The sequence below is a fragment of the Bombyx mandarina genome, chromosome 05 (genome assembly GCF_030267445.1).
Source record: "Bombyx mandarina strain Sakado chromosome 05, ASM3026744v2".
Taxonomy (NCBI): domain Eukaryota; kingdom Metazoa; phylum Arthropoda; class Insecta; order Lepidoptera; family Bombycidae; genus Bombyx; species Bombyx mandarina.
Window position 1 is genome coordinate 1,523,255 of NC_143212.1, and position 19,389 is coordinate 1,542,643.

A 19,389-nucleotide genomic window follows, 5' to 3' on the forward strand; every position below is an offset into this window, starting at 1 on the left:
CAGATTAAACTTACTTGGACGTTTCCTTGTTGTTGTTTTTTTTAAATATTAAAACGCAGATGAAAATAATCGAAATTCGTCTATAATCAGCTAGCACTGAACAAATTTCGTATCAACAACGGGTCAAAGTTCGCGTCGAAACAATGAGGAAGCGAAACAAGTTCGGAGAATTGGACACGACGAGGTGGAGCGATGGGCCAGCGAAGGTTGAATCGCTCTCATGAATGGACCGCCATTTGTTGTCGGAGCTGATGTTACGTAATTGTTGTATATAGTGTGAGCGAGCACAGTTAGCTGGCACCAAGCAGCTCTGAAGGTCGGAACACAAAGCGGTTGCGGCGTGTAGCACGCCACACGCGCCTCGCGGTTTCCTGTTCGACAACTATCGACTTCATCACTATCGCTTTCTGTCGCGGCGCGGCTGTTAGAAGCTCACAAAGGGGTCCGGCCTGTTGCTAGCTACCTTTGTGAGCACGTTTGTCATTGAAGCCGCATACTACCGGCATTATTATTACGACTTCCCAATATCGTAACTCGAAACTCTTCCTTATTTTAAAATTATTCTAATCGTATGATACATGTGTCTATACTAATATTATAAAGAGGAAAGATTTGTTTGTTTGTTTGTTTGTATTGAATAGGCTCCGAAACTACTGAACCGATTTGAAAAATTCTTTCACTATTTGGAAGCTACACTATTCCCGAGTGACATAGGATATAATCTTTTTTGATAAAAATTAGGGATCCTTACTAAAACTCTAATAACGTAACCCAAGGTGTAAAAAAATTACCTAAAATATTCCTTACATTGCGTGCCCTACGACTTTGTAGAACACATTATTATTCACAAAAAGTGTCGCGGCAGCATATGTCTAACTATTATAGTTATGCCGCAATAAGTGTTCTTTTATTTAAAAAAATAAAACAACGTCAAATATCGTTGAAATTTTTGTTAAAGCCCCGAGCGGAGCCGGAGCGGGCCGCTAGTTCAATTATTATTCTTACTAAATCATACGCCGTGATTAATGTGTTCACTTTTATTCTCTAGTCATAGATCGTAAACAATTGATGTCGTCAATTCTCGACAACTGAACAATTAGCGTTAAAATGCAGCCGGACAATTTAATTAAGCAGATCATTACAGTATTGCGAATAGATCGTAGAACTTCACATCACACACAGAGCATGTAGTCGACGGGAATTATCTGCTACTCTGAACAACGGGGTCTCTAGGACGACGTCGAACTAAATCTTAATATGTAAGAGCAAAACCGATTAGGGATACTTCAAATAAATATTAACATCTTACAATCCAAAGAAATTAAAAGCAGTAAGGAATACGAACATTAAAAAAAAAACTAGAAACAGCACACTCGTTCGAAATCTATTAACATTGATTAAACACATTATAAATAATGAAATTTTAGATTTAAATAAAATATACTTTTGTTCGAGTAGTAATTAATGAAATTCTAAAACGTAACCGATATAATATGTACTTGGACGCAACGCTAAACAATAAAACGGATTCAAATACAAACAACATCAAATATATATGTATTCTTCTTCTTCTTCTTAGTCGTTCACTCCTGGCGGAGTGGTCGTGGTTACGTAAGTCTTAATATTTGGTTGCGGCTTTTGAGAGACTTCTCCATCTTTCTCTATTTGTGGCGGTACGTGTACACTCAGTAAGGGAACAGTTCGTAGATAACTTAACCAAGTCTGTCCACCTTGTGGGTGATCGGCCGCGAGAGCGTATATATGTATATACTATATATATTATTTCTAAAGAGTTCAAGCCCATTTTAAACTTATTCATTTAATCGTCCAACAATTGTGTACACGTAAAACGAGGAAAATAATGTTTGCTTTGTACACAAGATTGGCACGTAAATTCTTTATCGATGTCTTCGTAAAACATAACGCTATCTCACTATTCTACGTTACACACGCAATATCACCAAAACTAATTATGAGTTGTAATCCAAAATCGTTTCAATAACATAATGGTGTAAGAAAAGACAGCTGCACAAATATTATTTGACTTGTGTCGTCAGGTAATGAAGCAGTTGTAAGTTTACGGGTAACGTTTTTCCCTACCTATGCTGATAGCCTTGAGAGCTATATCAGCGTTACCCTAGCGTGTAGGTGAGCTCGGGGCTCAAACGGGAGGTGTTGCTAACACCGACCCTAGCAAGAGCAGTGCTTCGCAGAATCTACCACCCGATCGGAATCGCGACCCACTGAGAAGATCCGGCGAGAAACTTAGTGGGTTTTCTGTGGGTTAATTTTATACTAGAATCAAGTGTTGGTACGTTGCAGAGTTAAAGCTTTACAGTAGACATTCAATGCGAATGTATCCGAAACGTGCGAAGTAGTATATTGAAAATAAAAAAAGGGGGATTAAACCGTAAAAGTAAAATTATGTCTACAACTCGCAAAAATCGAAGAATACAATGTAGGTACCTAATTTATTTCAAATATATTCATTTTAAGTATTTTGTTGACGAACGTGTGCCAGCGATTTCGTGCGCGCTTTCAGATTGACACATTAACATAAATAATTTTATTTGTACATATTATAACCGATTTGAGTGAAACTAACACACTTTAGCCCAAGCTTGTCTCGATACCTCACTGAAAACCACATTATTAATTCGCTCTGCCATTCTGAAGGCTATACTGTAATGGTAGATTAATATATCGAAAGTTAGGAATTTGCGAGTAGAGTATGCTTTATTGTACACCAGTACAAAATCGAAATAAATCTCTTCTTCAACCTGTGTGCACCCAATGCTGAGTGTAGGGTCTCTTCATATGCTCTTCATTCTTTTCGGTCTCTTGCCTTTCGCATCTCTAGCCCTTACCAGCTATTTTGACCGGGTCGCCTGTCCGTTTTGAATATTTCGAAATTCCAAAAACTAAGAAATTTTTGAAATAAAAAGATAAAATTTCAATTGGCAACCGTAAATAATTAGCTAAATATACTTTCGTCACTTTTAATTTATTTGTCAACTTTCCCCGTTTGACTTTTTCTCAATATTACGCTTCAGTGCTCCCCAGACTATACTTTGTAGGGTTGCCAAACAACGGTTGAAACATTTCGTAAAAACACAGATTGTGCACTATTATTTCCGGCGAAATTAAAAATTTAGAATCGATTATATTTGAACTTTAGTCGATTTAAAAGAATTGTAACATTTCTCTGTTGATTTCGTTAGTGAAAATGAGATTACTTTATTAACTATTAAATTATAGAGTACAATAAAAGAAGTAGGTAGTGACCGTTGGTATATGAACGTCCACCTAATGTCAATATGTCTGTAAGCGCTCGTGAACATAAATAATATCTTCGAATCATTTAACACTAGCCAAGTTTCAAATTCAAAAGAAAAAATCTGACACCAATAAACAAAGAGCGAATATTATTACGTTATCTACGTTAATATCTGATTTCCAAGACATGCGCCGTCTTCTTTTTCGACAAATTACCATGTGCCGTATATAGAACATTTTTATTAGATATGTTAGGCAGGGATGCTCACTGATGTCATAAAGGAATATTATTATAAATTTATTGTACGTCATTCCGTTAATTCTGATGACCCAAGTTTTAGTAGGTACAATTTTTGACAAATTTAATGACGTTTGTCTAGTAGTAGCTCTATTTCTTTAATTAAAAAGGCAAAAGTATCATATCACACAGCCTAATCCACACTCTTTTTTATGAAAAATGATAACATGGAGTAAATGAAATGAAGTTGATTAATTTGAAACATGGCATGAAATTATATGAAATGAAATGAGATGAGGTAATATGGGATGAAATATAATATCAGTAAAATGGTGGTTATTTACTGAGACTTTTACAGTAAACTTTTTGTAAGATCCCGAGAAGCTACGTCCAGCGGCTTTGTTTCATTTTAACACATTTGTGCACTTTCACAGATACTAAACAGTTAATAAGCTACCGTTACCCTACATTTAAACCTGAAAAAACACTAAATAGACAAAATAGAATAATTCACATAACTTCGCTCCTCGCGTTCCCGCCAAAAAACCGTTTGTGTAGTTGTTAATAGGATATCTCGTAATTAATGCCACCTCAAAATATGATCGGTGCAGATGGAAGGCTGTTCCGTGTAATATACAGAGCTTCGAATAAGACTTCTGCTTTATATGCATAATGAAACGTTCAAGTGCGAGTAATAAATACTTCTACAATATCGAGGTTCCGTACCTCACTGGTGGTAGGACCTCTTGTGAGTCCACGCGGGTAGGTACCACCACCACCCTGCCTATTTCTGCCGTGAAGCAGTAATGCGTTTCGGTTTGAAGGGTGAGGCAGCGGTTGTAACTATACTTGAGATCTTAGAACTTATATCAAACAAAAAATCACATCCAACAAACAAAAAAAAAACTTCAAAACAATTTGGATTTTCTTCAGGAGCACTGTGATTGAGGCTTTGTACTATCTATATAATATTCATTCAACTTATAATGTATTGGAGATAAAATAAATTTAGTTTAAAAACTTAAAAAAAAAACGCGTTTTAATAGCAAACCGAACCAAACCAAGCTACCAAAACTTGAAAATTTTCACGTATAAAGTACCGATAACAATATAATAATTTAATAACTTCACTCTAATGTTCTATGTTTTTTTTAACTTCTCGATCGCGTAAAGGTTAACTCAAATTTGTTTGCTTGGACCAGCGCCCCTAGTGACAAACTTAGATCGAAAAGTAAAAAACTCGCACTAAGCACCCAGAACAATAGAGCGAAATTATTAAATTATTGTATTGTCATCGGTATTTGATATGTATGCTTTCAAGTTAATCGAATGTCTTTAAGTCGGTGAAAAGTACAAAAATTAATCAAAAAATTACGTTGCATACCAACGAATGTATGTACATACCGAGTCAATAGAAGCGTGTTAATAATATTGCCTAATTAAGAGTTAAGAAAAAAAAACCATTGTAAACTTAACGCAATCAAATGTATTGATTTTTTGCGACTTATTGCTCTAGGATAAATATTTAGTCTTCGGTTTCGTGCCATTATATAATTTTTTATTTGTCTATCATCTATTAACGTGGTTCTTTGTGGATCGTTTGGTAGACATTCTCCGTTAACGAATTACACACAATTAGCTTTAACAATATCTTTATAAAGTAACTATACTGAGACCTTAGAATTTATATCTCAAGGTGGGTGGCGCATTGACGTTGTAGATGTCTATGGGCTCCAGTAACCACTTAACACTAGATGGGCTGTGAGATCGTCCACCCATCAAAGCAATAAAAAAACGCGATTTAATAATACCCGTATAAGAATAAAAAATAAAGAAATAAGAACAAGTCACGCACGGTCATCCAGCCCAAATTAGGATACTTGAGTTATGGGTAACAGAGACTAACAAACATACTTGATAAATAGGTAATAAAAACCCAAATAAAGAGCAAAAAAATCTGTTCGTCACACAAATGTTTGCCCGATGCGGGAATCGAACCCACGACCCTGGGCGCAACAGTCAGGGGCGTTGACGACTCCTACACCGAATCAGTAAAAACATTCTTCGATCTATAAATGTCCAAGAAAAATAACGCACTTGTATATTAATTGCAGACACAATAACTTATATACGACTTGAAGCCGGCCTTCTCGTTTCATTAAGTTTCAAACCGCCCGTGAACACAAAGTGATCAGCATATACATATCAATAATATCGATAATCGCAGCACAATCAAGAAACTACGTTTAATCAACTTAAACAACTACGAGTAATATAGAAACGTAATTAACGTTTTATTAGTCCACTAACTTTGTGCTTTTTTTTTCCCTGATAGCCTTGACAAGCTATTTCAGCTTCACCCTAAAGTGTAGGTGAGCTCACGGGGCTCAAGCCTAGCAAGGGCAGTGCTCCGCAGAATCTACCACCGGATCGAAAACGCAACCCACTGAAAAAATCCGGCGAGAACCTCAGTGGGCTGTGTCTATGGGTTAATTTACTCGTTAAGCACTTCGTCGCAAGTGGCGGATTTTGGGCGTAATTTCTACATTGGACAGTAAAAATCTGCAGGCTTTTCGTGACTTTAATTTTATGGCCAGTAGACTAAAGAAAACTGAATATTTATTACGAGTCGGACATGAGCAGAGAGGAGAAACGATCGATGGTCCCGAACACGATTTTTCGAAACACATACGAGCCGTGTCAATCTAGATCCGATACCTTACAAGTATTTTAAATAATTCGAGTAATGCAACGATCAAAAACAATTTGTTGTTCAGGCTAGGATGGTAAACGATCTCGTGAACGAAGCCACATGCGTTGGACTGATCAAGTGAAATTCTTTATATAAACCTACTTAACGATTGCGTGCGCCAAGCCTCCGTTCGCAAATTATGGAGAACAGCTGTCAAGGCTTTAATAGACAAGGACTCCACATGACTACGACTGCTCTGCCAACAGTAACCGACTATGATGATAATGCAACGATCGATATTTCGATTCAAACGATTTCGAACGATATTTCGGGAAAGAATATTCTTGCCTAACCTCCTCATGTTTTCTTTGACTATCGCTTGGATCTGTCAAAGTGGAAAGAACTGGAAAGCGATAATCGTACGATTTGTTCGCGCATAATAATAACATGATCCGATGCGATATTCTCACGCTCGTATTCACTGAATCCTCCAGGTGAGTGAGGATCAAGCAGAAATATCAAGAAACGGAAAATGTAATTGGACATTAGTATTTCAAAATTCACTCATTCACATTAAACCATTTTCATTAAACATTTTTTCATTTTTCATTCTACTGCTAGATTACATTTGAAGTTGTCATCGAACACAATAGACATCACCATATGACCTCCGCCAACCATTTTGAGACATGAGGTCGATGTCTCAATTGTGTTATAGAACAGCTATCTTATTCTTTAAGGTGAAACTAAGAATAAGGTACTTTCCGGTATCAACGCAAAGGATAGTGATGCTTATCCATGCGGAGTCACAGTTCGCCTTACCGTCAGTAATTAGGTTCGCAGTAGACACGCTTGTGTGTTAAATAAATATACTGCTACAAATTTTCGGCTGAAACCCTCAGTCACCTTTTACGACAACACCCACGAGAATATTTTCAAATTATTTAAAAGTCACTTATGTCTCCAGCGCGCACATTCCATTCGTAAAAGGACAGTTTTGTTTGCATTCGAATGCCATTAAAAGTAACCGTTTTGTGTCAGACAAATGGCGATTATTTGATTTTAAATGCACTCTTTGGTAGTACCCGAAAAATTATGTCCAGAAATACTGGTCCTTTCGCCCACACAGTTAATTAAAAAAAAGAAAAAAAAAACCTTAATTATTCCACTTTTGTACATAATGAAAAATAAAAAACCCAACATCAAAGTTTCCGCTAAGAATTGACAGAAAATTATGGCGGGAATTTAAACTAGAATCTAGCCAGCTCTAGTATTAACTCATCCTAGGGCTAGTACAAGCTTACATAGTATGGTTCGTGTTACATACATAATATATTAATGATAATTCAAAAACAGAATTTGTTGCTTTCAGATTATGATGCTATTTCCGTTAACCCCACCACTACATTTAGAATTTTATGCCAGCATTCGCGAAAATTAATATTTTGAATGCCTATAAAAATATTATATTATTAGTTGCAAATGTTTTTGTTAAACAATATTTCCTTCCTCGGACAAGCAATGTTATTAAGCGAATAATATAGCTATAAAATGAATTTAATTTTCATTAAAAATACCTACTTTTATTTCATAGAACGAAACTAAGTTGCCTTCAAACGACCCATTTGAAAAGTAAAAGGCAAATATCATTTATTTCCGGCACTATATTCACTGAAAAGTAAGTGAAAGTAAATGTTTTAAAGAAGGTCGCGTCTGACAAAAGGTCGTATAAAAAGTAATATCTTTACTACATTACATTGAAACTTAGATTTTATCTTGTGGCGCCATCTCTGGATTCGTTGACGAACTAGTCTTATAAAAGCAGTACCACGCAATTTCCACAGACATTTCACATGTTAACGCTAGGTGACACTACAAAGATTTCGTGACAAAAACATTGTTTTTTTTTCACCATCAGCACTTTAGGTACTAATATGCTTTTCGTAATGTAAAAGTTAAGAAAAATTACATGACCGAATGTAGTTTAGCAAAATACTCTTTTCACGTTTTGTTTTCATATTAATAATTAGTCTCTACCCACTGTTTAATCATAATACCCTATACCCAATAACCCTTACATTAGACGGGTTCAGCTCTAACATTAGAAACAAGCTTAGGCCGGTAACAGTACTCGTGCAAGTTAACCTAAACAACAACACGCTGAGTTTCTCGCCGTATCTTCTCAGCGGGTCGCGATTCCGATCCGGTAGTAAATTCATTCACGAAGCAGTTGCTCTTGAGTTGCTAGGTCTCCTTTGGAGGCGCTCGGGCAGCTGTTAGTAAATCCCATCCTTCCTGGCTGAGCCCTTGCTAGCCCACGTGTCCTGGTGAGTCTGAAAAGGCCTCGGGGCTAACCGTAATTCCTCAATCATAGAAAAGCTATATATTAGAATAGAGTACATATTTAATTTAATTGCACACCGAGATAGTAACATACCTTCCAAACATAGTAATACAGCAAATACTTATAGATATAAATAGCATAAATCTAAAAATTATAAATTACACGGCTATTAATATAAAATAAAAGTTTTCGGCAAGAAAAATAAAGCAAGAATAGATTTGTTTTCATACTAGTTGTTAACCGCGGCTTCGCCCGCGTTTCTTTAAAGCTAAACACAAACAAACAGAATTTCACATTTATTATATTAAGTATGGATTTGAACTTATAAATCTGTATTGTAGGTACATTTATACATGTCGAATTAAAAAAATATAACATAAAATTGAATTTATAAAATTAATAAATTAGAAAAGGCTTTTAAAACAAAAGACAATAACAATAAAAATGAACATGATCATATGCATAAATTTTACGGTCGCAGCTATCACAAAACATGACTCATATTTTTATATAATAAAACACTAGCCATTTCCTCTAATGCTCAGTGAATTAAGTCGTTTATAAAAACAGTTTTTTAAACAAATGCGAGTAGTAAAATAATTTGTCATCGAGTGTATACCAACATTTAAGAATCTAAAACATACTAAAAGTCCACGAAGGTGTTAGCAGTATTACCAACAGTATAATCTCTTATATACCTATTAAGTGTATTTATTATCTATGGTAGGTATAATCCAAAAATGAGTCGCTCAGAAAACAAGGACTTATAAAAAGTTATTTACTCTTTTTTTTATTGTTTTGTCAAACGTGGTATTCAGGTACTTACTCACTCATCGATCACGTCATCAACAATGTACAATATTCACACCTATGTATATGCAAATAAGTATCACACCTGACGTTGCCATCATATTGAGATTTTCGGAATATCGAAAACATTCTCGTAACTACGAGTTGTGTGATCTCACAGGTACCGGTCATTGGGTAACTTGTAAGTCTGCTTGTTACCTACCCCATCTTTTACTGCCGCGATGCAGTAATGCGTTCCGGTTTGAAGGGTAGGACAGCCGTTTACGCTACAGAACTGAGACTCAGAATTCATGTCTCATTTTAATTTTTTTCTTTATTGCTTAAATGGGTGAACGAGCTCACAGCCCACCTGGTGTTAAGTGGTTACTGGAGCCCATAGACATCAACAACGTAATTGCGCCAGCAACCTTGAGATATAAGTTCTAAGGTCTCAGTATAGTTACAACGGCTGCCCCACCCTTCAAACTGAAACGCATTACTTTTTCACGACAGAAACAGGCAGGCAGGGTACAAACCTACCCGTGCAGACTCACAAGAGGTACTACCACCAGTAATTATGCAAATTGTAATTTTGCGGGTTTGATTTTTATTACATGACGTTATTCCTTCACCGTGGAAGTCAATCGTGAACATTTGTTAAGTACGTATTTCATTAGAATAATTGGTACCCGCCTGCGGGATTCGAACACCGGCGCATCGCTACACACGAATGCACTGGACGTCTTATCCTTTAGGCCACGACGACTTTCAAGCTCTTTCACTTAAGCGATTAAAAAATAAGCGCTCGGCAACAAGTCACAAACGTATTCGTAGCGTGTATGCAAAAGCAAATGAATGCCTTGCTTTGGATTTCGCGTAGAGCATTGGAACTGCAACGTTACGAGTCGCTTCACATGGACAAAAGCGAGTCTGACGCGCATCGATGACCACGAGATTTACCTGAAACGGCTTGTCTGAACGCCTGTCGCGATTAACGACACAAGCCGAACCCTTGTCCTAGCGTTCAAAGGTCGATCTGGCTAATAAAACTAAGAGATTGTTCAGACTTATCATTCTCAAAGTCGACAAAAAATAATAATTGGTTGTCTGTAAAGTCTGTTTACGAACCATAGTTTTACGTGATAACTTCAGTAGCAGAACTATTCGAATTGCTAGCTCTAACGTCACGCGAGAAGAGAGATAATTAGGTCACAAGCCAACGCTTGGGCGGATCGTGCCTCTCTATCGCTTGTTCTGCGCTCTCGCTTGCACGCTCACGCTCAGGCGGAACGTGACACTTTTTCGTGCGTGTAGCCGGTGGTCGTTGATTTATAAGACGTTATATGTCAACATTCATAGAAGTACTTCAAATTAAGAAACCTAATAATTCGTAATTGTCGGGAATTTTAAAACGAAGTTATTTTTAAAAAATCTCTAAATTTTCATATATCTAATTAACATACTGTTCAACATATCATGTATAATATACACTCATAAAATAATTTAACAAGTTGTGTCAATAACACGATATTTCCAATCACATGTGTATCCGAGTTACCTTCGATCGTCTGTAATATATTCAAACATCTCTACTCCATAATTTGTTACTTTTACAAACGCACGCAACCTTCACTCGATTCGTTCCACATTTTAAGGCACAAATTCTGTGGGCCGGACCGAATATTTGTCTATTGCTAACGAAACTATTATTTTTTATTGTTCTCTATATACGTCTAACGTTCGGTGTAATTAATTATATGACCTTCAATTAGTCTTATTAAAACGGAATCAACCCACATTCATTGACCAAGAAAAATTCAACGTCACGTTCTTCTCCGCGTTATCTTCGTAATCACAAAAACAAAAAAACAATTTTATTTTAATTTCAGTAGTTTCTATTGCTTTAAATGTCCGTGCGATTACTATTAATAGCTTCACGATTCTCGTTCACTCAAAACTCAAGGAAATATACGGTCTTCGTTAAGTAAGTCTTCAAATTTTTTATCCACAACTTCATTAGCATAAAGTGTAAAAGTTAATTACGTAGACGCTAACAAGTTTTTGTGTTCAATGTCTATGAATAAGAACGCCTCTTCGATTGACCATGAAACTTCAGAAGCGTATAGATTCATACTCAACAAAAACATGTAGGTATGTACAACAACATGAAATGCATTAAGATTATAACGAAAATTATGAATTCACGTGTGTCCAAATAATTTAAAACAACAATTGAAACCGCAATTACAAAATCGTGACTTTGTTCGCGATTGTGATCTTCGTGTGTGCGAACATTCCGTGCGATCGGTAGGTAGATCGTTCTTGTCCCTTGTTGCACTTCTATGTAGCTACGCAATTAAATGTGACTTTTGAGCGAAACGGTGCAACAATAGCACAGTAGTCGACAACAATGAGCGCGGTTCCATTGCCTTTGACCTCGCTCTTGCCAAACAATGCAAAGAAGCGTCGTTGATCGTCTTTTAAACGATCCCGCTTCCATCAAAACGTTAATAACACGTTGCGATGCTTTATGGGGCCAAGGCTGTGTTGCAATAAGCTTTCTAGCACTTGCATTAGGACTTCTGTCTTCATTTGGCTGTCCAAGAACGCATCAACTTATGTGCACTTCAGTTCATTTATATTCTCCTCGCCTGTTAACCTTTTTGATTTGATTGAGAAACTAGAATTGGATAATAGGTATTGTGTCGCTTTAGTAGCATTTTCAACGTTATCTCGGATATCTATTCTAGTAATAGTTATGTTATAGTAACGTTATCGTACAGTTGGCTGGTTCCAACCTTGTCTTCTTTTACACCGTCGTTTTTTTTTAACGGGCACAGAACAAGTGTAATGAACCGAAAACTTGATGAAGAGCCTCAGTTTTGAAGTCGTCGTGGCCTAACGGATAAGACGTCCGGTGCATTCGTGATGAGCGATGCACCGGCGTTCGAATCCCGCAGGCGGGTACCAATTTTTCTAATGAAATACGTACTCAACAAATGTTCACGATTGACTTCCACGGTGAAGGAATAACATCGTGTAATAAAAATGAAACCCGCAAAATTATAATTTGCGTAATTACTGGTGGTAGGACCTCTTGTGAGTCCGCGCGGGTGGGTACCACCACCCTGCCTATTTCTGCCGTGAAGCAGTAATGCGTTTCGGTTTGAAGGGTGGGGCAGCCGTTGTAACTATACGGGAAACTTTAGAACTTGTATCTCAAGGTGGGTGGCGCATTTACGTTGTGGATGTCTATGGGCTCCAGTAACCACTTAACACCAGGTGGGCTGTGAGCTCGTCCACCCATCTAAGCAATAAAAAAAAAAAAAAAAAAAAGTTTAATTTTGATTTCACTTGTTAACGTGTTGCGAAAATCACTTCTGAACACGAAACTACGAACAAATTGTACCCGTCTGCCAATTAGATAACATTTCTGAGAGAAGCACGTATCACGTATGAAATAATTGGATTTTGTAATGGATAAATAATTATTTTCCAGTAACAAATTTAAACTATAATTCACACGACACAAGACACACATTTTTAGATCATTCTTCATTCAAAAATTTCGTAACCGAAAAACCATTTGTGTGTTAATATAATACCAGACACATATTGTGATTAATACACGATTGGGTAATAAATGTAGTAAATATTTGGCAAGCTTCACATGGCTACCGATATTAAAAAGAACTAAATATGTTTTAAATATATTTTTAGAATTTAGATAAAATACCTTCATAAGTAAATAATACGAGACTTGGTCAACGACCTCATGAAAATGTATTTTTTATTTATTGCTTAGATGAGTGGACGAGCTCACAGCCCACCTGGTGTTAAGTAGTTACTGGAGCCAATAGACATCACGCAAATGCGCCACCCACCTTGAGATATAAGTTCTATGGTCTCAAGTATAGTTACAACGGCTGCCCTATCCTTCAAACCGAAACGCATTACTGCTTCACGGCAGAAATAGGCAAGGTGGTGGTACCCATCCGCGCGGACTCACAAGAGGTCCTACCACCAGTTACGACATTTAGTCGTAGTATATTTTCTCTTTTTTTTGCACAGTGAGTGAACGACAGGCCTTGAGCCTGTTGTAAATGGTTACCGAAGCTTACAAACATCATAACATTGACGTGGGAAAGCAGGACTGCTTTGCAGTAGAATGATAGCACCAACGCGTGCTATATATTTATATTTGTTGTATATATTGTACGATCAGCACATAAGGGAGAGAACAATTTTTGTTCTTATAATATACTACATTCAAAACACGCCAGTTAAGCAAGTGGCACACTCACATCGATCTTCTCCCACGGTCTGGTGCAATTTAGGTACCTACTCCGCAGGATACGTTTGTTTCGCACGTCATAACACCTTTCTTGCTTGAAATTGAAAAAAAATATTTTCTCGTTCTAAACAATTGATCGTTCTTTTTTATTAACGACTTCGTCACCATCGCGACGCCACCGAAGATTTTTACGGTAGGCAGTGGCTTGGCTCTACCCTTGGCATTGCTGAAGTCCATGGGCGACAGTAAACACTCACCATCAGGCGGGCCGTATGCTCGTCTGCCTACAAATGCAATAAAATAAAAATTTGTAAGAAGTCCGATTGAATTCGTACGTGCCACTTGACAGACTTGAAGTCGTCTGGACATGACGCGAATTTTTAAAATTTGCAAATAAAAAAATTGTCGGGACGATACATTCTGCCGTACTTTCAAAAAATTGTTGTGTAACATCTCCTTTCATTTATTTCAGTGCTGGAATGATGGGCGAGGGCCTGCTGACCTTGACGTACGGCAAGCACCACGCCTGCATCCTGAACGAGGTGGGCGCGGCGTGGCGCGGCGCCAGGTACTCCGACCTGGTGCTGGTCTGCGACGACGCCGTGCCCCTCGCGGCGCACAGAATCGTCATGGCCGCTGCTAGTCCTCTCATCAGGTAATTCGGGCAATTTAATATTTCATTTAAACATCAACTTCACGAACATTAAATTCACAAGTACTTAAAAAAGTGCGCGTGTAGCTCGGTGCACGTGAATGAAGTGAACCTTCTTTTTCGATGTGTAGTATTGTGGTTTTCTTCATTTTTCATCCTTATATCAAATTGCTCTTGTAATAGGGAATGCTGTGTATAAGAGATGCGACATCTTCAACATTTATATAATATATCTCTTTCATACCCCCTCCGTGGTAGCGTTAAACGTTTAACGCAACCTTGTTAGAAGTCGCATTAGAAGTTTCACTTCAAAAACATTAATTACATTGTATGTATCAAAGTAACTAACGTGTAAATTTGTTACAGGAAAATCCTCGACGATACACCATCAGTCGAGAATCCGGTCACGATTCACATGTCGGGCATCAACAGCACTCTCATGAGGCACCTACTTGTTTTTCTCTACAGCGGCCAAGCTTACATCGAGGTACATAAAAAATACTCTGTTTATGTAATAAGAAATCTAATTAGAGGTATAAAATTTGAAACAAGTTTTAATAATGCTGAGAATGTAATTTGCTGTACATCATTATTCAAACATGAATAAAAAGATACGAATTATGTTTCGTAATTGTTGAATATTATTTTTGAACTGTGATATTAACTTGTGAATATTCATTTCAGTCCGGCGAAATAGATGATATGCAAGAGCTGTTCGAATTATTAGAAATTAAATCGGACGTGTGGAAATCAACGAAAGAACGTCAGCAAGCCGAAGAAAGGAATAGGTCGTGTGAAAGAAAAGCAAAAAACCTCAAAACAGATATAAACAGCAATGAAAGCAGTAAACACGATGCGCCGTCTGGATCGTCACATTCAGAAAGTGAACGGGTCACACCGAGCGCAGGTTACAGTAAAGACAAAGACAAAGGAGACGCAGAATCGCTAAGTATAAAAAAAGAAAGTATGTCAACTAGCAGTAATGATGAAAGGGAAGATGAAGACGGAGAAAACAAAGAATGTGGCAGATTGACGGCACGGCGGCGGAGTTCCTCTAATCCTGTCAATCTATCTCTCGCACGAAATTCAGTAAACACAGGCAGTGAACATGACGACTCACAAGACGTAGATGTAGAAACAGTAGCAGCAAAGGTAAATGTTTTAGTAAACACTGGCTAATAAATTCTGCCTTAACTTTAGCGTTCGATCACTAAAACTATTCCTTCATTTTCAGAATATATCTCGCCGGAGATCAACTTCATCAAGTCAAGACGATCAACCACAAGAAACGGTTTACAGGCGGCAGTTGCTGAATGATCGGATAGGTCGGGGGATTGAGAGAGCAAAAAGAAAATCACATTATTTGGAACCACCCGAATTGGATTTACGTACTGTTAAATTAGAAGATTACGCACACCTTAAACCGCCCGATCAAGATCTTATGTCATTGGTACAGACGTCTCCAGAAAATTATGTAGTCACACCACATCGGAAAAGAAGACCCGGCTTCCATAATTCACCTTCGCAAAATCCCCCGTTTGTTTCATTTCCACCAAGCTACTTAGAAGAAATGGCTCACCTACGGTATACTCAAGTACCGGCTACGGCTGCGGCTGTGGCGGCTAGTCGTCTAGGAGCATTACATTCACTAAGCGCATCAGCACCTCCATATTTACCAGATCGAAGCCTAACACCCCCAACAGCCACTCACGAAGAAGCGTTAAAGTATAGACCGCCCAGCGCCGGATCGTGGGGACCATGGCTCTGTCAACCACAAATGGGAGGCGATGAAGCACCAGCGACGGAGCACGACCAAGGATCAAGTAAACAGGCACCAGTAAGAGAATATCGTTGTGAATATTGCGGGAAACAATTCGGCATGTCTTGGAATCTCAAAACCCATCTACGTGTACACACCGGAGAGAAACCGTTCGCTTGTCGTCTCTGCGTTGCTATGTTCAAACAAAAGGCACACTTACTGAAACATTTGTGTTCGGTACATCGTAACGTGATATCGTCAAGTGAAAACGATGGGAGAACTAACACGCCCGGACGGTTTAACTGTTGTTTCTGTCAACTTACCTTTGAAGCCTTACCGGAGCTCATCAGACATTTGTCGGGACCACATAATAGTTTGCTTCTCAGCAAAAATTTGCACGAATGACGGCTAGCTACCTGACGCCTGTTTGTGCGTAATTTTGGACTTTGAAAATATTATTCTCGAGCATTCGAGAGTTCAATTGTGATATGTGGTTAAGAAGGTTAACGTTTAAGTTCTTAGTTTAAGTAAGGCGTGATATCGCAGAGCGATTCGCGTTTTGAAACATTCGTAAGAAATTACCGCGGATGAATTGTTGATGTTTATGTATGTAAAACTCATTTTGTTTGCCGAATGGGTCCAAATTGTTATAATTTGTTTAAAAATTATAATTTCGGGACCAACACCTTCCAAGATAGTATTTATTTTGAGACACGTATTTGCATTAGGATAAATATTATTGTAAAAGCCACCGACACATTAATTCTTTAAGCATAGAAAATAAACAAATTTGTCAGAGGAAAGTTGCGAAGTTTGCGTGCTTAGTGCAATGACGTCACATGAACTACCTCCTAAGTTAAATCATAATCGTGATGAAAGCAGTGATGTCATCGGTTCAATTATTGACTATACTTTTGACTTTTCTAAAAGAATATAGTCGATAACTCTAGTCAGAATTGGAACTTTGAATTTATAGCAAGATCCTATGGCATACAGTTATATTCACATTGTACATTCTGCATGATTTCACAAGATAATATTATGATTTTTTTACAAAATTTAATGCTCCGGTTCCAATAAAAACTGACTCCGTGTTTCGCAGCTTTTTAAAGACATTACACAATCTCAATCGTAGGTTCTATGAATATATATGTAATTTCTAAAGTAGAGAGAAAAATGTGTTCGTAATAGATTATCTTATAGAATTCCTTCATGGGTTTGTGCCGATTAATTGCGATGTGAATGAGCACCAAAGATTTGTAAAGCCTTGAGGATGTTTGGTGTACAATTAAGAGAAATTAAAGGGACCTGAAATGATTTTGATTTGTTTAACTAAATGTGTACCGATTTTTTTTAAATAATCTCATTTCCATAGTTTTTAATTATTAACGTACGTAGCAATTTCGATTCCACATTCAACTATTTTGCGCTTCGATATCTTCTTATTTTTTGATTAATTTACTACTTTTAGTGTTTTTTAAGAAACTTACGGCGTAATTATGACTTTTAATACGCCAACCTTTAATACTATTTAGACTTACTTTTCGTGTTGTATCTTTTCGAAGATATGTAATGTTTTTTTTTTATCGAACTCATTACTGTGGCCAGTTATTTTGTACTATTACCGTAGTGATCGCTGGATGATTTCTTTTGTAATTATTTCTTAAGGCTTATTTTATGAATATTACTTCTAATTTGATGCCAAAACAATAAGATGCATCGTTTCTTTTCAAATCCAGTAAATTATTATATCCCCTTTCTTATGAATTGGTGAACAAATCTAGATATTCTTGTAATACTCAGTTTCGTAATCACGCATTATTACGTAACATATATTTTTTTTGTTTTCATTTGTTTATTGTTGAATCAATGCAATTATTGCCGTTTAGTTAACGTAATTGAATTTAAACTAAAGTTACCAACGAGTTGTTCAAAACTTAGAATATTAAAAAAAAAAATCGTCGCTTTAATGAAGTCTTCGATCGTTACCTATCGTTTTACCTGATTTTTTTGTTTGTTTTTCGTTTTTTTTTTTTTTAATTTGTAACGTCGCTATTGGCGTGATTGGGGAACAATTTAATTATAGGAATTGTGATTTCGCGAATAGAACTCCTATGTGATAGTATCTGTTTATATCTGTAGGTGAGCGTGTCGAGAACAAGGTCTTCCGTCGCGCTTTCCAAATCTTGACTTCCTTTTAAATATTGTAAATATATTATTAGTTTGTAAGCTGAACTTACATGACAATCGACCTTGCAATAATTTTACAGGCATGCCGTTATAAATTCTGAAGTGACAAGCTTTGATGTTGAAATAATATTTATTTGCGAAATGTAATATATTAATGACAACTTGGTGGTTTGATTTAACAATTTGGTGAAATTTATTTTAAAGGCCATCAATGTTTAATCTCTCATTCTCAGTTTTGGTCGCATTTGTATCATAAATTCAAATTTATTTGTGACCAAACAACATCTTACTATCTCTTTCGCACGCTTGGGCTTCAAGACGTCATGAAACATTGTGTCTACTTGTCTGGTTTTTTTTGACTCGCCCAACCTTTTTAAAACTTTTCTAACTCCTAACTTCGTATAAGAATGAATTTCAGATATTCTTCGTATTTCAACATATGTATTTGTGTATATCGAAAATAGAAACGAATCAATTATTCGACTAAATCAAGCATGCGTCTTCAGAATTGACTCAATCTAACAAAGATACGTAACAAAAGTGCCGTTTCATCTTTAGTTGTAAGTTCGTTGTGATAAATCGGTGTCGCTCGAAATATAACGTAATTACATTCAATTTATATATCAATGCAAATAACTCAAAACCTAAGCCTATTCTGTGTTTCTTTGACGTTCACTGTAAATAAAAATTTATTTAATCGTTTCATGAAATTGTAACAGGTTTTGTTTTTCGTATTATCTAGATTGTTGAAAATTTGTTACCAGAATGACGTAAGTCACGGATATGAAACTCAAACGGTGTCAAATATTACTAGAATAGCTATCGACTTTTTACATCAGTTATTCATCATCGTAAAGTATTTGTAATACTTTTTATTAAGAACGAAACAGTTTCGCAAATTTATAGCTCTTGAATTAAACGTCGTGAATTATCTAGAACAAAAAAGCCACCGAACTTTAATTTTGAGTACACAATCGAAGTTTTTCACGTCATTCAAGTCTGTATCTGTATAATTGAGTCTACCACATTCTGCCTATTGCGTCATTGCCAATTAATACTCAGCCGAAGTGAAATATAATGACTTTATTAATTCAATGAATCATTAATATTTTCCTAACTTCGGATAATGGAGTCTAATGGAAAAGTGATATAAGG

The 19,389-nt window shown here is 36.7% G+C and overlaps 1 protein-coding gene across 2 annotated transcripts in view; it reads left to right on the forward strand.

Annotated features, from left to right (window-relative positions):
* The window catches only part of ken (zinc finger and BTB domain-containing ken and barbie protein), a 40,070-nt gene extending 22,708 nt beyond the window's left edge, over positions 1-17,362 (forward strand). For both annotated transcript variants that reach the window (XM_028181161.2, XM_028181160.2), the window contains exons 2-5: positions 14,106-14,288; positions 14,652-14,772; positions 14,970-15,437; positions 15,520-17,362. In XM_028181161.2, coding sequence (XP_028036962.1) covers positions 14,113-14,288; positions 14,652-14,772; positions 14,970-15,437; positions 15,520-16,449 — 1,695 coding nt within the window. In that variant the 5' untranslated portion in view covers positions 14,106-14,112 and the 3' untranslated portion in view covers positions 16,450-17,362. The remainder of the gene's footprint in view (positions 1-14,105; positions 14,289-14,651; positions 14,773-14,969; positions 15,438-15,519) is intronic.
* Positions 17,363-19,389: the final 2,027 nt, after the last annotated feature.